Here is a 26,858-nt window from a genome sequence, read left to right on the forward strand (position 1 = left end):
TTTCTTTTGGCTTTCAGTGTTTCATTAAGTTTATTCAAATGGAGAAAGACAAAAATAAAGTCAAAATGTTAAAAAAAAAAAAAAAAAAAAAAAAAACCAGAATAAGAAATTATATTTTTTAGTAGTAAAAAGTACAATAAAAAGACAAAAATATGTTAATAGGCAAATAAACAGAAAGCTCAATAAAAGAAGAGTAGTAAATAAAAATAAAAAAAAATCTAACAAATGAATCAAAAGCCTGACTAAAAGGGCAGGTCTTCAGTTTGATGAATTTATTTATTTAATTGTTTTGCATTTTTATTTTTGTAAAAGCACTCTGTGTTGCATTGCATTTGTATGAGAAGCGCAATAAAAATACAAAATAAAAATAAAAATGTAAAAGATGGTTTTACTTTGAAAACTCACACCGGAAGTGCGCCCCTGCTTCCTGCCAGCTTGACCGTCTCCTCTCTCCGCTGCTGGACCTGACGGCGGATCTTACCGGGAGACGTTGAGGATATTTACCGGTCGCGGTTTCTGTTTTATCAACCGTTAGCTCGGTTTTTAGCCTCTTCGGGGCTACTTAAGGAGGAATCCTGGAAGCACCCGGAGAACCGCGGATATCTACGCGGCATGGATGCTTCGTGACGCGCGGCAGGTGCGAGGAGATGGCAGGCGAGCCGCCGGCGGCCGCCCCGGGCCGGGTGGTTCTGGTCAAGAAGATCATCATGAAGGACGGAGCTGCGGTGGGTGGACGGCCCGCCATTTTAATTCATATTTAATGCCGCTTTATCGACGTGCTGCTTTCATTCGGGTGGTTTAAGATGCTGGGAACCAACAGAACATTGAGGGAACGTTGAGAGAACGCTCCCTGCAGGTTCCTTTATGGTTGGTTTTAGGTTGCATTTTATTGGGAATTAGCAGATTATTTGTAAATACGGTGCAGAAAACAAGAAACCATCAGGGAACCTTCAAGGAACCTTTAGGGAACGTTCCCTGGTGGTTCCATTATGGTTGGTATATGTGGAATTTTATATGGAATTAACAGTTTATTTGTAAATAGTGGGCAGAAAACAGGGAACCTGTAGGGAACGTTCCCTAAAGGTTCCATTAGGGTTAGTTTATGTGGAATGTTGTATGGAATTAGCAGTTTATTTGTAAATACAGCACAGAGAACTGTAAATGTTCAGGGAACCTTTAGGGAACATTCCCTGAAGGTTCCTTTATGGTTAGTTTACGTTGAAATTAGTACATTCGTAAACACAGCACAGAAACCCAGAATACCTTCAGGGAACCTTCAGAGAACCAAGTGCTCCTGCTTGCTGGTAACGTTCATAAATTCACGTAGAATCCAGTTCAGCACCAAAACATCCATTCGTTAGCGTCAGTTTGTGTTTAAAATGAATGAAATGAAAGGTTCAGTATGCGTGTGACATAACCAGCATTATAACATGACGTCGCCTCGTCACTGCTGCTTTACAACTATATGTTTTTTGCCATCTTTCAAAGCAAAACAGCACAAAAATCCCGTCAGTAAACGAGCAACGCTGCATAAAACAGCCCAGATCTTATTGTTGCTGTTGGCGCGAGTGTCACGGAGATGAGAAACAGAATGTAAATGTTCCAGGTGAGAGCCGAGGAGCCGGTCTGGTCTAAAATGGCTGTAGGTGTTGTAATGGAGACAGCGTGGCCCTCAGACGCTCTCACGGCTCAGCTTAGCCGATGTGCTCAGGATGGATCCATTATCTGTTACATAACGGCCTGAAATCCACCCGGAGACTGCAGCTTCCACACCGCACAGCCTCCGACAGCGTCCATTTTAACATCAACAACAGCCACGGCGTCTCGCCGCACGCAGGGGATCTCACAATTTAAAATGTCAGGGAAAGCAGAAATTAAAAATGACCTTAATGTTGTGAAATATCAAATACGGTGTGATGACTCGCAGCATTTATCTGTCGTGTGTCCCTTAGTGGCTTTTCTTGTTCTTGTTTTTGCCATTTTGAGGCCAAAAGCAGCCATCTGAAGACGTCGCCTTCACATCTGGGCTGTTGTGATGAAGATTTTTCACAATTTGCTGAACAGAATAATAATGAAAATAGGCAGTAATGAAAATAATCTAAGGTGTCGCTGTAGATGAGTGGTTTGTACACAGTGTTTACTCCTTTTACTGCTTTTCAACATTGCATAACGGTCAATAAAATTTGGCTTTTTTTGACAAGAAATTACAAGAATATATTCTTTAATGTCATAAAAACTAATTCATCAGAGCAGTGATTGGTGGCCTCCTTCACTCGTCTCGTCTCAGTTTTTGAGGACAGCTTTCATGTTTTTTTCTATTTCTGAATGATGGATTCATTTGGACTCCAAGGAATATTCGGTGACTTGTTTCGAATCATGGTCAATTAAATTTGGCTTTTTTGACAAGAATTTACAGCAAAATATTCTTCCCACGTCACCATGAAAACTAATTTCTTCAGAAGAGTCATAGGCGCCTTGGTGGCCTCCTTCACTTATCGACGTCCTGCTTTAGGCAAACGTTGAATTTAACTGGACTCCGAGGAATATTCGATGATTTCCAAAAAAAATTAGTTTTGTGAGTTGGCTACAGTCTGGTTTTATTCTCTGCATGAGTCCCTGCATTATTGAGAACGTTGTAATTAGCCAACAGCTGTAATAAAACTCACTATAGAAGGGTGTTGAAGTAGGTAACGGTACAACAGCCACGCTCAACCTTAGCAGACTCATTTGATGTGTTTTAGTTTTTATAACGAGAAAGGTTACAGCTAGAAAATCCTCCTTAAAACGCTGCGTGTACAATCGCAGTACTTGGTGTTGTGCTTTACATCGGTAATGCAAAAATGATAGAAACAGAGTACATGCATCCAGAAAACGAGCATTTCCTCCTCGTTTGCTCTGAATATCTGCAGTGAATCTATAAATACACAGCAGCGACGCAGCGCCGAGTAGAGTACAGGTGAGTGGTTATACGTTGTGATATAATACAGAAATATGAGGTTCATGTGCTTCGTAGTGCAAGTTTTTGAGAGATGCTTTTTGCATGTAGGACTGAATGCTGAACCTGTTTTTGTGATGCTGACAAAGATGTGTCGAGAACACAGAGTACAGGACGCCGTCGAGTACAGGAAGCTGGTGTCAAATGTCAGATTCACAATCTCACTCGCTGACGGTTTGTTCAGACAGTTTCTGGTCTTAATCCTATTTTACAGACGATGTATTTTGAATTTCTGGTGCTAGCGTATTTCTCACAGTCAGGCATCGTATAGTGTAGAAAGAAAATGTAGTTTTAGTGTCGTCTTAACACCATTTCTACATAAAAAGCATTTCAGCTGGTTTTCTTGGCGCGCTGCTTGTGCCATGTGCCCATTAACGCGTCCTGACGTTTATAGTTTGCATATATATTTTATTTATTTTCTCCAGTGTAAAGTCAGGGCGCCACTCGTAACTGTTTTGATAGTCGAATAATCTCTCAATTATTGAAATTAACAATCAACCTTTAGGATAAAGAGTTGCACATATGTTGCTTAATGTCTCGTATTTAGCTTTCGGGCGTCTTAGTCGTGTGCTAGCTATCAATAAAGACAACTACCATGCTCCTTGTGTAACCTGGTGTTGCCCTGTGTTGTGTTATCATTTATCTGCATGGCTGCTCGATAATCTGTTGTTAAATCTAAGTCCAACAACAGAGTACTGGCAGCTTTAATGAAGGATTCTGTAGTTCTTTTCAATAACTTACCAAAGACGAGGTGTTTGTCTGTTGGCTCATCGTTGACTTGGTGAAACGTTGGGTGTTGCCAGTGACGTTTTCAACCCTGTTTTCAAGTAACTTTTGTTGCACGAATCGACAGTTAAATCCTTCAGTGGATGTTGTTTTTTGGCGCCTTGAGTATAAAGAATCTTGAAATGCTGAAACATTTTAATCAGATTTTTTGCCCTGCCAGCTGACGTCTTTCCAACTTTTTGAATTTCAGTAGAATGTACTGTGGATATTTGGTCTCCCCAGAGGATGAATCCTTGAGGAGAGAATTTCCTGTTTGGCTTCACTGTTGGCAAGACTCGGAAAGGTGGAAGTAGACAACTATACCGCCACTTCACGGGTCACAAATTCTGCTTATTTCAAGGCAAGAATATGTTGCCTTCAAGATGTATTTGGGAATGCAGTTTAGTTGTGTAAGAATGTAGTTCATTGTGGTTTCCAGTATAGACAATCTCAAACTATGCATCGTTATTCCCCTAAATATTAATACAACTATATCTTGTTTCTGATGGCCGACTTTTGACCCTTTGAGTGGGGCATCTGGTTGAGGCATTGTAATAAGGTCTGGTCCCGTATGCGTCAGCCATAAGAACAGCTAAATGATTGGATTGTTGTTGGGCTTTTGTGTGAAGCTTAAGATGGACGAACAATGACATGTCTGCAGTGGAATATAAAAACTCCTGCAGTTTCTTAACGCTGATTAATGTTCCTACTAAACATCAGAACAGATCAAGAAATGGGATCTCGGTAACTTTCACTGTGGCGTGATGGCTGGTTTGAGTGTTTCTCAAACTGCTGATCTCTTGGATTTTTACCACAACAGTCTCTAGAGTTCACTCAGAATGGTGCAGAAACCAAAATCCATCCAGGAGAACAGCCAGACTGGTTGGAGCTGATGGAAAACTAACTCAAACTCAGGTTCTCAACTTTGAGGTGGATGGACTACAACAGCAGAAGATCACGACTGGTTCTTCTAATCTGAGCCAGGAACAGAAATGTGAGGTTCACCAACACTTCTCGTTTTGTGTTGTGTTGTGTTGTGGCTCGACCACAGTTTAGTGAACAGATTGTGGATTTTGCAACATCCGAGGAAGCTGAAGGAACAAACTCCAAGGAGTTGGAGGCCAGGTGGCTCAAACGTTCTCAGGAAAAGACTTCAGAAGGGCCAAAAGTATTTCAACTCTGGTGCCACAACATGGTCAAAGCAAAAATAAAGAATAAATAGTTGCCAGTCCCCAAACCAGAAGATGGAAATCACATCCCAACATCTCAGGACCGGTCATGAGAAAAGACTTCCATCGTCTTCCGTCCAGTTTGCTGTTTTGGTACCATTCCAGCATTTTTCTCCAAACAAGATAGACACCAAGACAAACACTTGAGAACAATTGAACCTAATTATTAGCAAAAAAAAAAAAATAAAATTCAGCAAAGTAGGAGCTGAAAATGTTTCTCGGATCTAATTTTTCTCATGAATATCAATGGATGTTGATGCCTCCTTATATTCGTAGGACGTCTTCAGAAACGGCTCTGTTGAGTCTACATTTCTTGGGAGGCTTCAGATAACGGGTCAGAATCCTGAATCCATGAGCCAACCTGTTTTAGTTTCAACAGTCCAGGCTGCTGATGCTGTTAATGTAATGGTGTCAGGATGTTTTTTCTGGCACATTTTGGGAACATAACGGCCAATCTGCTGCTGCAGTGGCCTCCGCTGAAAGTCCGAACTTGAAAGGAATGTTTCCAGCGCGGTGATGAATCCATGACACCGAGAACTGAGGCTGCTTGAGAGCAAAGGGAGGCCCTGCTCAGAATTAGTATTCTGCTCCGGATGCTGTGTTCTCAGTTTGTACTTTACCATTCACACAAGTCGGCCGTAAACAAAGTTCTTCCAGTGAACGAGACCCGGCCTGAATGGGTTTTCCGTTGGTTCTTGTTTGGTCTGGTTAATGCCAGAAAATAGTGGATGCCGTATTGTTGTGGTTCATTCCTGTTTAAAGTTGAGACTTTTTTAGAACAGGTTCAATACCAGCAGTGATTGTTTTCATTTTGTTTAGCAACCAAGGAGACTGACAAACAATATCTGGAATCGATATACAAACAGGTGACAAAGGACAGAAATGTAATAAAACAATAACCCCAACATCATGTCTGACTCAAAAAGACAGGGATTAAAGAAGCAGTGGTACATGAAATAGACTAAACTACATAGAAACAGTTCTAAAGACAGTAGTAAATCAATAAAAAGACTGATTATGAGGGTAGTTCATGAGTTGGATTTGAAAAACATCCCCATTCTCTCTTGGACATCTGGTGGCAGATCAATACAAACTTGTTCTAAGTGATCAACTTCATCCAGCAATGAAACATTTCTAGGGAACTACAAGGTTTGATAAAAAAAATACATAAAAATTGTGACCCATTAAACACATACAAAGACACCTGATGTTGGGTTTTGTCACAGATCTGTACATTCGCAGCAAAACTTGAAATACTGGTGTCAAAATTTCAAATAAGACAACATGCCTAATGTTTAATTGTTTACATGTCGAACCAAACAAAGAGAACCTTTTAACATTTATCCATCATTAAAACCACCGAGTGACTAAAGATAATCTGTTGAAACCAAACTGTAATGGACAGTTTAGGTTCGGTAGAAGTAAAAGATGTCCCTTTTTTTCAGATCCTACTACGACCTGGTGATAGAAACACAGAGGCTTGTTGTATTGTAAAATCCTCCCAAGAGTCTCTGATCCATAAATCCCGGGTTTGTTCATTTTGACTTCCGAAGCGTTTATTGACTGAAGTCAGGGTTTATTTTCCCAATGAACATGACAAAAACCAGCCTGGAGGAGTTTACGTGCTAAATTAATCGATGTTAATAACTCAAATCCTGCCTGTTGACTCTTAAGTTTACCACCAATCATGACCACAGTCGACCAAACAATAAAGAATCCATCACTTGCTGTTCTTGTTCCTTTTGGGCTTGTAGGAGGAGACACTTCATTCTGAATGATGTTAATCAAGAAAAAACGAAACCGTGTCAAGTATCAAAGGTGAAGTAAATCCGAGCCCCTGTAATGATGTTCCCTTAATACCGCTGCCGCCGCCGATGTGGAAATTAATGGCGCGGAAGAGCGGCAAAGAGTAACTCATTATCTAAGTAGTCTAAATCTGTGTTAGTGGAACCTGCTGTTAGTCAAACTAAAGATAGAAAATGGTCCATTTCGCCACATAAATCCTGTGTATCTGTGTCAGTAGGCTGGTAGTCGGGCATGTTGGGCGCTCCAGTTTTAATACTCGCTGTGATTTAATCAGCCGAAACTCAACGGTGTCAGAAAATGAGTTTGTTTCATCGGGAACACAACGAAATAAATTCAATCATTACATTACTTTTTGCATTTGTGTAGTCTTGGATAGAGTCTGAGTTGGTTTGAGCCTTAGCAGCGATGACTATATTTGGCTTTTCATGCCTCCTGACAACAAAAAGTACAATTACACTTTGAGGTTACCCAATGTTGGCAAACACAACGGTAACTTCCAGTAACCAGGAAGGGCTGCTTTCACTTTACATACAAGTCTTTGCATCAAAATAAAACTCAACATGAGGTCGAACTCTGTGCAGAATATAAACGAACTGAACCCAAAACTCCTCACATCTGTTTATCAATAGACATTACAGTTTACAGGTGGTCCTTAAACGCCTCGCAGGCAGGTTGTAGCTGTGCACGTGGAAGCTTCTGGTCTCCACTCGGTTCCTGCAGCAGCTCTCAGATAAAGTTTGGCCAAAAATTGCTTTAAAAAGAGCTAAATAGGACGTTCTAGTGTTGGTTTTACCCAAAATAAAACCGAGTTGTTGTACCTACATGCATATTACACGTCAATACGTGTTTATTTAATGGTTGTTTAATATTTATTATTCATCACATATTAAAATCCAGCTTTAGAAAGTGTAGTTTCTAAGTCCAAACACAGACCAAGTTGATGGCGTCAGTCAGGTTTTTGATGAATTGATTCCTCGTGTGTGAATCTGACGGAGTTTCCCTTCAACCTTCAATCGTCCCGTCATGACTGTGATTGTAAAATGTGTGTTTTCTTTGCTCCTCCAGCTCCAGCAGGGGATCGGCAGGCCCAGCGTTTACCACGCAGTGGTGGTGATCTTCCTGGAGTTCTTCGCCTGGGGTCTGCTCACCACGCCCATGCTAACCGTGAGTAGCGCCGCGACTGTTCTAGCGCAGAATATCCCAACGTGGAGGAAAGATGACGAGATCTGTAACGTCACTCCAGCTGAATACGCAGCAGCGTTTAGTGTCAGCTCTTATCTCCAACTCAGCTTTATAAGAGAAGTCAGTCTGAACATGAACATGAACCAATAAAAGTGACTTAAGTCTATTATCAGACCCAACGTGTTACATTAACTTACAGCTTTTTGCACAGCTCAAGTTGTTTGCAGCAAATTCTACGCTGATCTGAACATTCCTGCACACTGTAAATGTTTGTTTAGCTTTTTTTAATCACTTTAAATTCCCTGGATTTGCCACACTTGCTGTCACCTGATTGAACCATACCTGTTTAAACCTTCTCCAGTCGTCACCATTTACCGTGATGCACCAAATCACCACTTTAACGGCGTTGTGTGTGAAAACCTACTTGCCGATGAAACCGACTTTGAGTTTGAATTAATATTTCTTGATTTAAACCATCGTTTTGTTTATTGTTTTCAGACAAAAGTCATTTTTTCATTGTGACAGATTCTGGTTCTGGTCTCTAGAGTTCATTACAACACCAGGTGATTTCCTTTGACTAGAAAACCTCCAGTAACTCTGTTCTTTAGACAATAAAACATCTCTATTGCTGCTCTAATGTTAAAAAGGGGAATTTGGAATTGTGATTTGAAATGAAATGTCATAAAACTGATTAAAACAAAGATGGAAAGTGTTGTTGAAGTTAAGTTGCTCTTCATGGACTTGTAGAAATGTGGCTTAACTTTATAAGACTAGATTTAATAAAAGAATATTGTCTTTTGAATGTGACTGGAGAGATTTACAGTTACGTAATGTGTATGTTGCTGCTTTTTTAAATTTATTTTTTGCAAAAATATTGTGTATGTTAAAGAGGAAAATGAACAATTTGGATCTCGTGGAACAAAACAGGTGGTTTGAATTAAGGCGGAACGATTTGGAAAAACGTGTGACCAATATTGCAATTTGATTTTTGTAATTAAACTTTTTTTGAAGTCAAGTTTCAGTTTAATTTTCAGTGTAATAAGTTTGAAACATGCAAAGGAGCCACATTAGCACATGAGATATATTAGAAGCCTGCGTCCTAACATCTATCCTACACTGGGACCTTTGCTAATTTGCTAATTGAATTGTTTAAAATTCAGTTGTTCAGCCCTAGTTTCTGTCTTGTTGAACAGATAAATAACTTTTAGTCTGTGGACTGAGAGACATTTGTTTTTTTGTTTTTTTTGGCTGCTTAGTTCACGTTGTGCAAGATATATAGTTAGACTCCTTATACTTCTTAAGTGAGGGTTTGATTCATGTTTGCTTTCATTTTCTTGCAGGTTTTACATGAAACGTTTCCCCAGCACACGTTCCTGATGAATGGACTCATTCAGGGAGTGAAGGTAAGAACCTCCGCTGATCAAGTGTCCGACTTGTACTGTGGACATTAACAGATTTAACCAGTTATTTATGATTGTAACTCCATGAAATGAGGGATTCAAAATGATTTTGAAGATCTTCAGAAACACTGGATCCTTTCCCCTGTTATGTCACTACAACATAATCAGGGTCATTTGTAGATATAGTTAAGAATATAAATATATATGCTCTGTTTGTCCCTGACTCCGCCTCTTCCTGTCCAGGGTCTGCTGTCCTTCATGTCGGCTCCTCTGATTGGTGCGTTGTCGGACGTCTGGGGCCGGCGGTCCTTCCTGTTGGTCACCGTCTTCTTCACCTGCGCTCCGATTCCTCTGATGAGGCTCAGCCCCTGGTAGGAACAAGTTCTCTTTTTAGAAGTTGAGGAGTTAAAACCCTTTCTGAGCACTTTCTCGGTTGAACTGTATTTATTGTAGCGCACACAAAAAACTGCACACCTTGACCTTTTCCAACCAGCCAGCTGCTTGTCTGTTCACTTAAGTGTCTACAGGAAAGACTAATCTTGAATTTAAAACTAATTTGTTTGAATCAAGCCTGAACCCATCATCATATTAATATATTATTACAAGTCAGAGTGAAACCGGAGCTTTGTAGTTGTGCTGGTTACGTCTTTTCTTACATACTGACAGATCAAACATCTGCCTGGTTTTAACACAGTAAATAAAATAATGACAAGTTATTTCCATTTGGCACATTTTCCCTGCAGTCCTACAGTTTCCCACCAACAATTTCCCAGTTATGAAAAGATATTTCTGCTGCATTTTATGGTAAAATACATGTAAAAACACAACAATTTCATAATACTAGGCGAGCATAAAAAACCTGCAGGTATTATATGTTGGAAGATGTGGATAGCTCAGACTATTCTGGAAATATTTCCCTAAAAACGCTGAAGGCTCCTATGATAATTTCTTCATATTTATTGTATTTATATCAAGCTTTCTACATGTTTTTCTGCTGTTTGAGATTGTGTGGTTGTATATCGCTGGATCAAACCCCACCCAAGTGATGGATCTTTCCACGAATCCTCCGCTTGAGAAGACTTTTAGTCGTTCACAGGACGGTTGGAGGAAACCGGAGCTGAAGCTAATTTATCTCTCCTGCTCGTCCTGCAGGTGGTACTTCGCCATGATCTCCATGTCCGGAGCTTTTTCCGTCACCTTCTCGGTCATCTTCGCCTACGTCGCCGATGTGACGGACGAAAGGGAGAGGAGTACAGCGTACGGTCTGGTAAGAGCTCCTGCTTGACGTGTTGTTCCTAAATTCAACGTGCATGTCGTCAAGACAATTAACTCAGCCTCGGATTAATTATACAGAACTTTAAACAGATGAGTTACATAAACGTCGACCTCCTTTGTGGTTGTCATCAACAAGACGTTCGCTACGGAGACCAAAACAGTTTTTTGAACCAGGCTGTAAACGAGTTCATTCTGCTGTAAAGTTGGACATTTTAAAATACAGGTCTATGAGGCAAGTGGACATCTGAGGAACTGCAGTTTCTAGCACTTTTTCTTTTTTTAGCCCTGGATTTTGGGTTATGGACTGTTTTATTGCAGCATCCATCCGTCATTTAAAGTGGCCTCACACTTAATTATGCATAACTTTAAGCCTTATCACAATTTAAACAGATCAGTTTTGTAAAAATCTACTCCTCGCACAGTAATCATGACCTAACATACTAGCTATGGAGACCAAAACCAAGTCGTTTCTACCTGGTTGTTTATGTTTATTTCTGCTGTAAAGTTGGACATTTTCACACTGAGGTCAATGGGGATTGACTCGGTTTTGGAGTCAGCCTCTAGTGGACATTTGAGAAACTGCATATTTTTTGCACTTCATATTTCAGCCTGAAGTTTGTCACTTGGGAGCAAAAACAACTCTTCTGTCCACAGCTGTTTTTATTGATGTAAATATGAAAAAAATCTGCAAGAACTGTTGTATCATGATGGAAGATCTGGTGTTTTGACGAGAAAAACCCAATGAAGCCAAGACAGAGCATGTACTGCTAGAACTTGTAATGACCAACATTAGTGTTTAACATTAAATAGATTAAACACTGGATGAAGTCATGCTGTCAGACAGACAGATGAGTGGATGGTGGAGTTAAATGGCTGACAATGAATCTGCAACCTTAGAATAAAAGAAAGTGACAGTTCAGCTTAATTAGAGCACAGACATCGGATCAGAATGGGAAAATATCTGGACAGTAAACCCTCATATGTGCGTTTCTTTCCAAAAACAGCTGTGCTTCCTTTAGAAAAACCTCCACGCCGACACTGCAGGAGATCAGATGTTCCAGCTTTCTGCGCTTTATCAGATATGATGTAAAGCCTGGGGAATCAAAATTCTTCATATACTGTGTTTTCCACCTTCTGACATTCATCCGTTCCGTCCTCCAGGTTTCGGCCACCTTCGCGGCCAGCCTGGTGACGAGTCCGGCCATCGGCGCCTACCTGTCGGCTTGGTACGGAGACAACCTGGTGGTTCTGGTGGCCACGCTGATCGCTCTGGCCGACATCTGCTTCATCCTGCTGGCTGTTCCCGAGTCGCTGCCGGACAAGATGAGGCTCAACACCTGGGGGGCGCCGATATCCTGGGAGCAGGCCGACCCCTTTGCTGTCAGTAACCCATAATTTACACAAGCTGACTATTATGTTTTCTTTTCTAGTTGCAGGAAGTCTTTTATTTGATTTTCTTCTCTGTTTTTGGACACAGTATGTAGAGTGGAGACCTCAGTGTTCCTCAAGTGCAGTAACATCAATTTAATAATTTAACAACGCTATAGGAGTACAGTTATGTAAGCGCCTGAGACAGTGGATAGGAGTCAGCTGTGCTTCACCGACTGTGACGTTCACGCTTTGTCCCAGGTGTTAATCGAAGGCTAACTGATCGTCCTGTGTCGTATTTCTTTTCTCTTTGTCCTACAGTCTCTGAGGAAGGTTGGTCAGGACTCCACAGTCTTACTGATCTGCATCACCGTGTTCCTGTCGTACCTGCCTGAGGCCGGACAGTACTCCAGCTTCTTCCTCTACCTGCGACAGGTGAGACACACTGCCATCAATCAGTATTTAAGTGATCATCAGAAGCTCTGGTCTGAAGTCATTAAGCACCACAGAAGTCTTTGTCATGGTCCCCATTGCTAGCTTAAACCCCGACTTGATCTCTGTTTGCCAACACAAAACTGCTAGTCGCTGTCGTGTTGAACACAATCAAACCTCAGTCTTCCATCTCAGTCAAGAGATAGAGGCTCCACCTGGTGGAGCAGCCAGGTACTACAGCTAATGGACAATGCATTTTCTTTCGTATGTTAGTAATATATCTTTTTGTTTATTCATAATTGGGTAAGTTGGGCATCACAATTAAGATGCAAAGTATCCAGAGCAAAAATGGCTCATGTATCATAGTGGAGGGTGACTTTTTAAAGCCCAATGACGTCCCGACAACAAAACTTTATTTTCCTCTTACTTCATATAGAAACTCCCACAGCGTGTTCAGGGATGTTGACTAGTAGAAGCACTACTGCACCTAAAGATGGATGAATTCTCCTCGATGTTATCCATAAGTGCAGTTTTAAAGCTCAGTATGGTGGCTATTGACTACGTAATCTTGGCAGACGCTGACTGCCTCAAAAACAAGCAAAGAGGAACACGAGTGGAGCTGAGGCGAGCCACTGTCCTGTGTCGGCACCCACCTGCCACTGAAAGCAGCCTTAATTAGGCATAACTTTAAACCTTATTACAATCGAAGTGGAGTTAGTAATATAAAACTTCACCTCCAGTATGGCTGTCACGAACAGGGGCATTAGCTACAGAGACCAAAACCATTTTTTTGTATCAGGCATTAAACATGTTTATTCTTCTGTAAAGTTGGTCATGTTAACATGGAGGTCTGTGGGGGGTGACTCACTTTTGGAGCGAGCTTCAGGTGGCCATCTGAGGAACTGCAGTTTTTGTCAGAGCTGGCTTCTGGGTAGCACAGAGCAGTCTACTGCCCACAACTGTAAACATGACAAAGCCAAAAATAGTCTGAAGACAGACAACCCACACTGTGCTGATGCGAGCCATGGATGATTCCACAGTTTATTTCTGGCCACAAACACAAGACAGCCAGTATCATACGCATCACTCAGACAGCAGTACTTTTTCTAGAAGTGAGTCGATACCACCTGTTTCCCTGAATACATCCGATGAAAGATGGCAAACTATGAGCGCTTGGACCAACGTATTGTAGATGTCGTCTGATGTAATGGACATACAATGCACTGATGTCTTCAGTGGAACTTTGTATGCAGGTTTTAATTCAACAATTCAACTGTCAAAATCCCCCCAATATGGAAATAGCTCAACTATGTAAACAACTATTAGCCTATCTGTGCTGTTCAAAATCCTACAATTGCCGGTCAGCTGGTCAAATCACATTCTTTTGCTAAAACAATCAATTTAGACCTCCTCATATTGCAATACTTGCTGCTTGCTGGTTCAGATTTCACTGGTGGGGCTGATAAAAGTTTCCCACAAAGATCGATATTAGGTCCCCTGCTATTTACCAGATATATACGTTACGATAAGGTTAATAAAAAAAAAAAGAAAAAGAAAAGGAGTACTGATCTTTCTATATGTGGAAATTCAGGTAATGCACAGATTCCTCTGGATGTGTAAAATAACAATATTGCACATGTCTAAACAACGGTGTTGCACAGATTCCTCCACAAGCAGAAAAATCCATAGATTCTTGTATATGTAGATAAACTGGTATCATGCAGAGTTTGTTAAACATGCAAAATATTCATAATGCAATATAACATAAGCCACAGATTTTCCAACTGACCATTGAGATGTTCATTTTTACGCCGACGATACCATCTTATTTCTACTCTTATCTATGCTCACAGTTATTGTTTAATCAATACAGATAACTGCAGATAACTATGCATTTGGTCAGATATCACACATTAAACGATGTTGTGTTGTCATAGAAAGTAACGACAATGATACAATAATCCCTTCTGTCTTTCTTTTACAGGTCATAAACTTCTCCTCCACAACCATCGCTGTGTTTATAGGCGTGGTGGGCATTCTGTCTATCGTAGCACAGGTAACTAACCAAGTTATTCCTCTGTGTTTATAGCAAACTGCCAGAAACGATAAATATTAGGCCTGAAAGCGAGCAACTGTGACGACGGAGCCCAAACACATGATTTACTATCACAATATACTGAAAATAGTTTAAATAAAAAGTGTAAATGGACACGACTCTTGCTTTTAAAGCTCATTGCAATACAATGAATTACATAGAAATGACCCTGTTAATATCTCCTCTTCTTTTTCCTCAGACTCTCTTCCTCACTCTGCTGATGAGAACTCTGGGTAATAAAAACACAGTTCTGTTGGGTTTGGGCTTCCAGATCCTTCAGCTGGCCTGGTACGGCTTCGGATCAGAGCCATGGTGAGGAAACTGTGACCTCCATCTAAAGTTTGACTGCCAATTTTTCTTTTGTTTTTTTTATTTACATTATGTTGTTGCGTCCTTTTACTCGTAATCGGTAAAACAGGAGCAGCTGTTTATCTGCATGAACCACCTTCTAGTAATAGTAGTGACTGGAAGCAGGCATAGGCTTGTCTTTTGCAAACATATTTCCGACACGTACACCTTTAACGGTACGTGTTTATGTGTGTTTTGAACAGGATGATGTGGGCGGCTGGTGCTGTAGCTGCGATGTCCTCCATCACCTTCCCGGCAGTCTCTGCTCTGGTGTCACAGTCTGCTGATCCTGATAAACAAGGTGACAGAGGATGTTTTCTCCGTCCTCTCCGGTCAACCCAGTCTCCACAAAAATCACCTTCCTATGCAACTGAACTGCATTCTTAGTGTTTCGTACTTATATTGTCCTCTTCCACCTTAACCAAGCCTCTAGCATTCTAAAAGTGTCAAACAATCTTATTTATTGTGAGACCGATGATCTCTCGTCCATCCCAGGATGTGAACTCTGGTCTTCTGAGCCAAAGTCTAGTTTATTCAAACCGGCCACATCGCAGGCCACTAATTGCATTTACCTATAAGTCGTGTGTGATTGTAACTTCGTGGAGACCGGGTTGCTCTTGTTCTCTCCTTCTGTATCTTTTTCTCCTCAGATCAATCGGTCAGTGTGCTGGTATTGATTTCTTTGTGTGTGTTACTCAACCGGGCACAGAAATAGACGTGCTGCAGGTCGAGTATCTCACTGCGTCTTCAACAGTCTCACCTGTGTCCTCGTCCTGCAGGTGTGGTCCAGGGGATGATCACAGGGATCAGAGGTCTGTGCAACGGTCTGGGTCCGGCTCTGTACGGATTCATCTTCTTCCTCTTCAACGTCGAGCTCAACACCATGGACCCCATCCAGGGAGACTACAACATCGACCCGCTGCCTCTGCACAGTCCCACTGAGGTCCGGCATCCTCTCAGATTAACGTCATTCACTCACAGAGTTTAGAAAATAGCACCAGACCACCGGGGAGGGGTTGAGTCACGGCAGGATATTTGTTTCTCAGATCGACTTTAACGTGGAGTTGTGATCTCACAGCCCTCTGTGGATTCATGCTCATCTTTATTACAGTGTTAGAAATCAACAGCAACGTCCCTCTGAGATTAAATTGCGTAGTTTTCTGTTAATTGCATCCTGTTCTCTGTGTAGATAAAAACTATCAGCGTCTTTTATTTGTTGGTTTCATGACGGCACCTCATGGCTTCATCTGAATTGGGGATGTTAATGATTATTTTGCTAATTAACATCAAAAATTTACCAGATTAAAGATAAATAAATGGCTAAGACCGCATGCTGCTGTTTAATAAGATGGAAAACTGCAGCTCTGGTGCGTTTAACATTGTACGCTGTAAAATCCAGGGATAGGGATCCTGACAAAACATGTTAAAACCCAGTGGAATAACTAAATATGTAAACATCTGTGAAACAATTTGTAGATTTAAATACAGTAAATGTTGCTGTCACGCATGTAAAATGACTATTTGTGCAAATGGGGATATTTGATGCACACATTTTGGCTGTTTTTTTCCCCGCCAACGTGTAAATTAGTAATTTTCGAGGGATTTTACAAGATAAGATGATGAATTATAATCAAGCATAAGCAGAATTTTCAGCATTGAAACCATAAATAAACTCCGGATGTGTCTATAATGTATGAGTATGTCTTAAGATGTCCTAAGTTTATGTCGGTAGATATAGTTTTTTTTTCCCTCAAATAAACTGCAGCTTCTTTCCTCTTAAAGCTGTTTTGAACAGCGGCCACTCAAATAGCCAACAGCTACCAGTATTAGTCTGTGCACATTCGTAATATTAACTGTAAACTCTCATACTGGCATCGGTCTCAACTCGACCGAATACGACAATAACGTAGAATGACGGAAACTCAACTTCTGGTTTCGATGTGACACCTCAAGATTTCCACTGAGCCAATCTTTCCGCTGCTATGAAACATTTCTGGACGTCTCTGACATGTTGTGTCCTTCAGCAAAGCAACTAAACGATGTTCTTCTCCTTCCCCCCCATCAGCACGCTCTCATCCCCGGTCCTCCCTTCCTGCTGGGAGCCTGCACCGTGGTGATCGCCTTCCTCGTCGCCCTCTTCATCCCCGAGAAGCCATCCTGCTCGTCCTCCTCCTCCCAGCTGTCCCTCAGCGACAAGCCCCACCCGGACAGCAAGGAGTCCATGTCCTCGCTGGCCGGCGTCCACATCAACACGCCGCTCCCGGGCAGCGACGAGGAAAGCCCGCCGGCCGCCAGCGACGAGGACTTCGAGCCGCTGCTGCAGGACAGTATCGTTTGACGGGCCCGTTGTCCTCCGATCGACTGACGTTTTTTAACAGAACACGTTTTCTTCGCCTCGCGGCAGGACTAAGTGTACTTTTATTGTCAGAAGATTGACAGCGTGAGCTCCAGTTGCGTCGCCGGGCGCTGGAACTAACAACACCGACGGGGAGCAGACGTGTACCATCTTGTGACCAATAAGGATGCTTCTTTTATGAGGAAGCGAGGAGCTGCCGACTAGCTGCCATCACGTTACTGGACAGAAGAGTCCGAGGTGATTATTTACCTGACGAGGACGGAGGTGGAGCCAACATGGACGCCACCGATTTAAGGAAAACCACCGAGAAGCGGGACCAACTACGTTTTGTTTTTTAAATGGCAGGGTTTAAAAATCACACCGAAGTAAAAAGAAGTCTGTCTGAGGTTTTCACAGAAGGATTTTCGTTCATCTTTAAGCTTGAAGTCGTGGATTGTTTTTGTGATAAACAAGAAAAAAGGTGTTTTTACCTTTTAGCTGTATCATTTCGAGGCTGTATTTCGATGCTGTGTTTTATTTGATTACTGTACAAAGGAAACGTGTCTGCAACATATTTAAGGCAGCCAAAACATCAGTGTTGATTTATACTCTTTTTTTTTGTTTTGTTTTGTTTTCGTTGGTGTTGTTGTTTAATAATTTTTTTAGTTACAGTTTTTTTTCTCTCTCTCTTTTGGGGATTTTTATTCTTTTCAAGTGTACAGTATCTTGCTAAGAGCTATTGATGCTAACAGTGAATGAATGTGTGGAGCTGAGAGACGAGTCAACCACCTGAAGTCCAACTTTTTTTCTTTTTAAATCTCAAATCAGACCAAGAATGAGGAACACGGTCCAAAAAAAACAACAACTCTGAATCTATGAGACACTAATACCAAAATCAAGCAGAATAACAGAACCTCAGTGTTTTTTTTGTTTTTATTTTATTTTACCAGTCAGTGTCCCCAAGTGTCACTCTACCTCAGATCATAGTGTTTTTTTAAAAATCACAATCAACCTGGATTTACTTATCTACCGTCACTTACGTGTTTTATTTTTATATCAAAGTCACTTTATGAAAGTGCTGCTGGCTGCTGGCAGCGGGAAATCCTCACAGCTGCAACTCTGGCTCGCCGTCGGTGCGCTCAGATAATTTTTTTTTAATTGAAAAATATTCCAAAATGAACAACACTTGTGGCTCCCGATCGCCCAGCTTCGGCCCGGGCTGCAGTATACCGTCTTGCAAGTTTAGTTTTTACAAGAAAAATATCGCTGGCGTGAGGTGTTTCCCCTGACAGCAGCGATATTCCTGTGAATTAACTTATACTTGAAGCACCAGAGAGATATTTTACGAGAGCTTTAGAGAAGATTTAGAGCATACGCTGGCGCAGAGTGTACATACTTATTTGCTTTATGACCTTAAAATGTAAAATGTACATGTGAATGATATTATGGTTTGTATATAATGTAAGTGAAGTGTGAGATTGGCCTGTTCGTCGTGGTTGATTTAAAGGTTTCATGTAGCTCCGTGATGTGGGCGCGGCCTGGTTTGAGGCGTTCAAGTCCTCGTGTGCAGCTAAACACTCCTTTTTTTTTTTTTATGTTCAATCGGATTAACAAAATCTCCCCCCGTCTTCTGTTACTTACACCTGAGTACACTTACATGCACACTAGTATCCTTGTAATTAGTCTTATTCTGTGTTTGCTCACATTTTTAACATATTTACACCAAACAAGAACAAATCTAATCCCTTCCTCCTCTTTTTTTTAATGAAATTTGGTGGTGCTGAATTAAAATTTAACTGCTTTTTGTCCTAAACAGATGTGCATTTTTTAGCAATTCCTTCTATCTTTTAATAACTAAAATATTCCAGTTTTTTTGTAGCAGATACTCCCTGAACCTTGATCATGAGGAGGGTATTAGTGTGTGTGCGCGTTTTCCTTCTCGGCTGCTCGGTTGGTTGTGAAACTGACTCGACGGTGTAAATACCTGTACATGGATTGGATGTCTGTACATGTGAAGAACAGCGATGTACGTGGGGTTCACTGTAAATACACGTTGTCTGTTGTCTCGTCTGGACGTGTACCAGCCAATTGTTGGAAATTAAAGCAGTACAACAACACTTGACATCTGCACAATGCTTTTCTTTTCTTTTACGTTCCACCTGGTTGCTAAAAATGTGTTACCGTACATTTACCCCTCATTTAAAACACTGCTTTTTGTTTCTTTATGTAACGGCTCAGTCCGTGTTTCTGCGAGGAACACGCCATCTGCTGCAGGACTTCTTGTTCTTCTTGTGGCTGCAGATAGTTTCTTGTGAATCTGGCCGGAGGTTGTGCAGCAGAATAAATTTGGGGTCCGATCAGATGCTTCGCAGATGGTGCTGCGAGATGGATAAGAATCGAGCGGGCCTCAAAGTTTTGCTGTTGAAAAACGTGGCATCTGTAGTGGCGTTTATGTAACTGTGCTCCAAAAGGAGATCTGAATACATTAGCTGGCTCGTCCTCTCCATGCTGTCGGCTGCTCGAGGCGGTGACGAGGGATTTTCACCTGAGTCCACCGCTGCTGCTTTCTGGAGCAAGTTTCAGCTGCTTCTGTTAGAAATTCAGTCTATTTGGTTTTCTTTTCAGTCCAGTTAGAGCTGTTCTGAGTATCAAATTGGACAGAATAATCACATATAATTTAACTCAACAAGAACTATTACTCAACATGGTTTAAATATTTTATTAATCCATATTATAGTATCCCTGCCTTCGCCCTGAGTCAGCTGGGATAGACTCCAGCCCTCTACAACCTTAGTGAGGATTAAGCGGTGTATAGATAATGGATGGATGGATATTACATTATACATTTGGTGTTTTGATTTTGGACCTTTCTATTCTGTCACATGGTCTTTCTCAGCAGCTACAGTAGCCCACTTTCCCTACATCACATTTTAATTTGAAGATAAAATAAAACTTTTTTTGCCCAATATTGCTCAGAAAAAACAAAACTACACAACGCAAGAAATTATTTTCCTGCTTAAATGTTGGCACGACCCCCTTTGTTGGTGTAACAATGCAACGTTCCCCACTGTGGGTTAAATAAAGCGTCATAAATGCAGTTCCCAGCAGAAAAACAACAAGATGTCAGTACGATACATGACTAAAAAAATAAAAGAAGACTGGAACAGAAAAATAAAAAGCAATGAGATTGAAATATTGCACACAGTTGTTTTTTTTCCTGATCACATTAAGGATTCTCCTTCTAGATTTGCCTCAAGATTAAAAGTACCTTTTTGAAATGATCAAAAGCTCCAGAACTGCTGCTAAAGGTGCTTCTTTAGCTGCTATTCCTGATGTCAAAGCCTGTATAACTGTATATATTTTCATTTTAGCTTTATTATTATTATTTAATTTTAATTTCAATTGTTAAGCTGAAATGTGTTAAATTTATCTTAAAATTAATCATTAAAAATTAAAAAAATAATTGAGGAAAATGAACGCCAACAGGCAGCGACCTCTACCGGGCAATGCGCGTCGTTGTTCCGGGATGTGGCGGAATCGTCCAATCACAGCTCGTGTTCCGGGTCATGTGACCGCGCAGCCGAGTAGAAGGAGGACGGAACGGCAACAACAAACATGGAGGCGGCCCCGTTCGGCTTCACTCCGGAGCGCTACTGGACGGAGGAGAAAGAGAGGGCGCTCATTGCCTTTTTCTCCAGTAAGTCAAGCGGCCGGCGGCGGAAACTTTTTCACGCCGTTCGTTCAGCTCGCCACGAAAGGTTGCCGTTTTCGTCGACGCTCTCCCGGAAGCTGCAACATTTTTCCGGGCAACCGTTGCTTGGACCGCTAGCAATGAGCGATGGCGAGAAACGGCAGCAATGGCGACGAGCAACTGGAGTCAAGTTAGCTAGTTTCCTCCTAAACACGGCTTCTGTCGATGTTCTGGAAACTTTTTCACGGGCAGTTTTGAGTATAAATATCACAAAAAACATTCCCCAGTAATTTAATATTTTGTTTGATTTGGAAATGGATAAATATATTTAGTTTTTTAAACATTTTTGTTGCTGTTTTGTGCCTAATGTTAGCTAAATTTGAACATGACAACAGTGTTCATGTGCTGAAGTTGGAGGTAAATAGCTGCTTCACACTATTTAAAGTTGCCTGTATTTATTAGGAGTAGTTAAATTTCACTTATCTTTTTAGTTAACATATATTATTATATGATTATTTAAAGGCTGTTCCACACAGGAAGGTCCTTATAAAGCAAAGCAGTGAATAATATTTAAAGACCCTGTGCAATGTCAGTCTTCTACATATAGTCTGTGCAATTTTCTACTTATGGACAATTCTGTGCAATATTAATACTTTTATCAGTATTTCTACTCATAACAGAATCCGTACAATATTGTTAGAGAATCTGAATTACTACCTCTGTATATTTTTGGTTTATTTCCCTCATTTATTAATGATATTTCTTTAACGTCGGTACTGTCCGCTTCGCTTGTGTAACAATGCAAATTTCTCCTAATTTGCATCGTTAACACGGTGACCAAAGAAAGCCAAACAATCCTAATGATGGCCAGGAAGCAAAACAACCACCGCTGTCGAGTAACAGCGTCAACACCTGCTCAGGTAACACGTGGAGTACCGGCGTAGGATGTGCTTGTGCATAAATTACATTGCACACGTTCCTGTGCACGATGTCGGACAAGATTTGTGATATCGGTTGCCAGGCTGGGACCATTGCCTATGCCATTTTCATTTTTTTTATTTTTAATTTTGCCAAATCCCTGTCGGCCAAATATTTGTGCAATACTGCCATGTAGAAGTACACAAGAACCCCTATATATATATATATATTAGCTTCTTGTAATGTGTTTTTTTATGTAGCTACAAATTGATTAGAAACCTGGAGAAGTTGCAGAAGTTGTGCTTTTGTAAATAGTTGGTAAAGTTCAGATGGTAATCGCAATTTAATTACCCAAGATAAGTACAAGTAAGACTCTAATGTCATTCTCGTAGTTTAATCGTAGCAGCTGGACTTGCTTGAGTTCCTTGAAGACGTTTCATCCAAGAGGCTTCATCAGTTCTGACTGACTAGTTGGGAGTTCCAGATACTTCTATCCGTAAGGAGCCAAAGAGTTCAGGTGTTAATGGCTCCTTACGGATATCTGGAACTCCCAACTAGTCAGTCAGAACTGATGAAGCCTCTTGGATGAAACGTCTTCAAGGAACTCAAGCAAGTCCAGTTGCTACGATTAATCTCCGAGAACAACCACGACCTGGATGAGAATCTTCACAGACACTCTAACGTCATAAATGTTCTTGTTGGAGACGTCACGTTGTGTCTGTCAAGTCTTTTTTTGTTTCTTTTGCCAAGTTCTTTGATGTCTGTTTCATCCGTGCAGTCGTCTGTACAAGAACTTCAGCTTCATCCACAGATTAATCCGACACAATATAAATAATAAAACATCTACACAGTCAGCAACAACATGAAGTCAGCGTGAACATGTTCTGGTTGGTCAGAACTACTTGGTTGAATGGGACGCGGTTGTGCTCTTAAAATAAATCTGTATGGAAACAACAGACGTAGAAGAATGGTTCCTCCAAAAGGTCCTGCAAGAAAAATAGTAGTTAATGGATGCAACTCCAGTACTATGAGTAGATTGTGGCAGTGGCATCCCTGGTTGTGTGTAAATTGTGTGTTCGTACAACTTTACAAGACGCGACTGCGTGAAAAACATAAAGTGGAAAAGTTAAGGTGTTCTTTGGGTTTCTTAACATGTCTATAAGTATAAAGTTTGAAGCAATCAGGAAACAGGAAATTATCAGACGTATGGACGTGTAGCGGGTAGAAGTTAATGAGTTAAACTTCATCCTGCTTGTTTTCAGACATTATTTTAAGGTTTTGTGCATTTTTTTCGTTTTTTGTAATTTATTTTCTCTTTTTTTTTTTTTAACCTTTATGGTGTTGTGACATGTCTGACTAAATCAAATAATTTATAGATTAATGATTGTCAGCAATGTCACAAGTAATGTAAAGAAAAACCTAAACGCTGAAGCTGTAACTAAAAGAGAAAAAACGCTGCCTGAACTTGTAGTTTTACATTCGATGTAGTAGTTTCTGTTTAGGCAGAACTTGTTGTATTTTCTTCACATACTTGTTATCAGCTCAAAGTCAAGAAGAGTTTTTTAAATTGCAGACTTGACAGGATCTTGTTGTTGTTTCTCAGAGCACAGCTGTCTGTGGAACCACAAGTCTGAGAACTACAAGAACCGGCAGCTGCGATGGAAAACCCTGGAGCACCTGAGGATCCTCCTGTCGGCTCACCCGCCTCCTGTTTCTTTCACAGGTAAATCCGGCTCCGTCTACAGCTGCATTTCCACCATAATTCAAATTTCAATTCAAGGAACTAATGTCTGGGAACTTTCCAAGGATCTGAAGGTTCCTTAAGCTGTCTGTTGTCCATCATGAGCTAAAGCTCTGTGAAAATACGGAAAATTAATCAGCTTTTTGTCTACGTAACTGTTGTGCACAACAGCACAAAACAAGGATGCCCTTTGTAATGAAACCTTCAGGTCGCTGGATGTCTTCCTCTGCAGTAAACGTCCTGGACTTTGTTGGTTTGTTTTGTAGGTCCATGTTGTTCTGTTCAAGCACAGGTTTTTAAAAACGCCAGTTTGAAAATGCAAGTCCAGTTAAACTTGACCAGCAGCACATAGAAATAGGTGACGTTCCAGAGCCTTCAGGCAGACGCAACTTTTTAGGGGCTAAAGCAACCCTGAAGGAACTTTATTCGAACATGTAGAGGAACTGAGGACAACGAAGGGTTCTTGGCGCCAGAGAAACCAACACTGTTCTGTTTTTCCCTCCAGTGGAAGACGAATGACCAGCAGAAAATGGTCGTCTTCCAATTAAACACCCAGAACCGTAAAGAGGAAGCGTCTAAAACAATCTTGGTGGCACTTAATTTAGTTGTTTATGGTGGAAACCTGTAGAAGAACTGAGAACATCCAAGGGTTCTAGGAAACGTGACCAAAGCTGCACTGGTTTAAAGCAGTAATAAAACATTTTGGTGGGAAATAATTTGCTCATAAACTCCAAACATACAACACCTCTAAAGCAAGTTGTTTACTTGTTTGTTTATTCCATCAACAGGTGCAGCTTTCTGAAGTTTTGTTGTCACTGCATCACATCCACTTATCTGTTTGTTTGTTTTTTAAAGACAAATATATAAGTTTAAAAATGCACCACGTTGGCTCTGATGTGTCTCTTCCTCTGTAGAAGAAGAAAAGTCACGTCGTTTTGTTTTTCTCCCCAGTCGAAGACATCAAGAACAAGTTCAAGAACCTGCGCACCACCTTCCAGCGTCAGTACAAGATGGTCAAAGCGAGCAAAGGCTGCAGCTCGGACGACGTTTTCGTGCCGCAGTGGAAACACTACCAGCAGCTGATGTTCCTGCAGGGCTGCTGGGACCAAGACGACGCCGCCGACGACCCGCCGCTCTCACCGACGACGGCTCCGGAGGACGAGAACCAGCCGGTCCTCGCCTCCCCGGGGCTCATCATCTCCTTCCTCCCCTCGCCCTCCACCTCCTCCGCCTCCACCTCGTCCTCCTGCATCCCCTCCAACATCCTGGTGAAGTGTTACTGGACCGAGGAGAGGGAGCGAGCGCTGATATCGTTCTACTCCGGTAAGCAAAACAAAGAACTGCTCTTAAAATAATTACTTATCACAACATGCCAAAACCTGACGATGAGCTGGAAGCGTTGTTGTGTGTTGTTGTGTACAGAGCACAGCTGTCTGTGGAACAAGAAGTCTGAAAACCACAACAACCGTCAGCTGCGACTGAGGCTGCTGGAGGCTCTGAGGAACCAGCTGTCCGACCACTCGGTGTCGTTCTCAGGTGAGCGTCACGACTTCCTGCTTCCTCTGACAGCTACAGCTCAACATGTCGGCAGGAACACCGGCAGAGTTCAGATCTTACTGCAGCTGCAAAAGGAAAATACGGCAATATTTGCTTACATACACACATATTTACAGTGTATTCAGGTGTTGTTATCGTCCCTCGAGAGTTTAAGTTCATTGCTTTGAATAAATAAATCCAAAAATTATTGTTTCGTGACAAATAACAGTCAGGTTCAGTGACTGTGTGCAGCTCCTACTGTTTTGTTGTCACAGTGAGGTCATGCCGATTATCACGTCTGATGTTTTTAAAATTATCTGTTCAGGTTTCATTAAAAAGACAGATTCCAGATAAAATAAATATAATTCAAAACTCGATGCGGTCTCGAGCAGCACGCTTACTTTTTGTCACGTTACTTTTGAAGCAATATTTTTGGCGAGTTTTTAAAAGTGAGACGTATAGAATAAAGTGATTTTAATCAAATATCACACTGTTAAAGTAAAGTTTGGTGGATTTTGTCAGGGAAACAAAAAATAGCACACACGGTACATTCAAGGACTGTCAGAAAGTTGAAAACCCAACGATTCCCTCTTGTGTTTTTTCAGTTTCTGGCTTTAAAGAATGTTGTAATTCTCACAGTTTTCCTTTTTTTTCCAATAAGATAACATGCCTTTTAAACCTGCGGGGGAATTTTGGGGTTTGGTGGGTTACTGAGCAAAATAATTGATAAATCGGTTTTGCATTAAGTGAGTTGTGACGGCTAACTGAACAACAGTCCGCTTGTATGTGAGCAAACAGCGACTTCATTCAACTGATATTGTCTGCCTGTGTGGATGAAATGACTCTAAGCTGCTGAATTTTGCACCATGAGCTTGTGTAGAGTGACTCCCGTGTTCCTGTTTTGCAGTCGAAGACATAAAGTGCAAGTTCAAGAACCTGCGGACGGTTTTCAACCGCGAGTACAAGGCGGTCCAGACCAGCAGGGCGTCCGACAAACTCTACGCGTCCAAGTGGAAACACTACCAGCAGCTGCTCTTCCTCTGCGAGTCCTGCGACGAGGACGACGGCGCCGACGAGCTGCAGATGCTGATGTCGCAGGAGGACAAAGATCCGGACCTCGGGAACCAGACGCCCTCCTCCACGCTGAGCGGCTTCTCCTCCAGCTCCGCCCAGAGCAACAAGCCCAACAGCGCCGCCTCCGGCCAGAGCGACGCCAAAACCAACGCCAGCGCCGCCTACCAGATCTTCCTCTCCTCGACTGAGAACAATCTGAAGCTAGCCGGACAAATAGCAGCTTCCGCCCTTCCAGCCTCGCCGTCCAGTTCGCTGCCGGACTCGAAACCGTGCTCGAATCCCTCATCTCTGAACTTCGGCTCAGTTCAGCCGGACAGCAGGCTGAGCGTCGACTCCCGCTGCCTCTGGAGCGAAGCCAAAGTCCAGCAGCTCATTTCATTTTACTCCGGTAGGCGTCTTCATTAGTGAGCTTTGTTTGTTCAGTGTTTAGTTTCACTTCTTAGAATGGAGCCGTTCATATTTACAGTAAGAAATGTGCAGAAAGGCATTATTAATAACAGTAGAGGGTATGACTTTTTGTTCTTGCTGACTGGAAAATGATAAGTTGAAGATATTTTTTATGCATTTTCACGCGTTTCCTTCCAGCCGTGTGCGTCGCTGCTGTATTTAGCAATAACGTTAATCCTTACATCACATTTCTTCTATCACATTAGGATTCATTTTGGTAT

General features: G+C 41.6%; 2 protein-coding genes across 2 annotated transcripts; both read left to right on the forward strand.

Annotated features, from left to right (window-relative positions):
- The first annotated feature begins 647 nt into the window (after positions 1-647).
- Positions 648-17,233, forward strand: LOC103372343 (hippocampus abundant transcript 1 protein-like). The gene is made up of 12 exons (XM_008301961.1): positions 648-725; positions 7,861-7,959; positions 9,318-9,380; positions 9,621-9,748; positions 10,530-10,644; positions 11,814-12,032; positions 12,342-12,455; positions 14,437-14,508; positions 14,747-14,859; positions 15,099-15,196; positions 15,675-15,838; positions 16,961-17,233. The coding sequence occupies exons 1-12, from the start codon at positions 648-650 to the stop codon at positions 17,231-17,233; spliced, it is 1,536 nt and encodes a 511-aa protein (XP_008300183.1).
- Positions 17,234-20,825: 3,592 nt separating this feature from the next.
- Positions 20,826-26,578, forward strand: LOC103372344 (uncharacterized; the record flags this gene model as incomplete). Its single annotated transcript, XM_008301963.1, has 5 exons — positions 20,826-20,927; positions 23,443-23,562; positions 24,532-24,903; positions 25,003-25,116; positions 26,024-26,578. Coding segments are annotated over exons 1-5 (1,243 nt in total), but the record flags the coding sequence as incomplete, so codon positions are not given.
- Between the last annotated feature and the right edge of the window lie 280 nt (positions 26,579-26,858).

The sequence above is a fragment of the Stegastes partitus genome, unplaced genomic scaffold, assembly GCF_000690725.1.
Source record: "Stegastes partitus isolate 25-593 unplaced genomic scaffold, Stegastes_partitus-1.0.2 Scaffold1738, whole genome shotgun sequence".
In the NCBI taxonomy this organism is placed as follows: Eukaryota; Metazoa; Chordata; class Actinopteri; family Pomacentridae; genus Stegastes; species Stegastes partitus.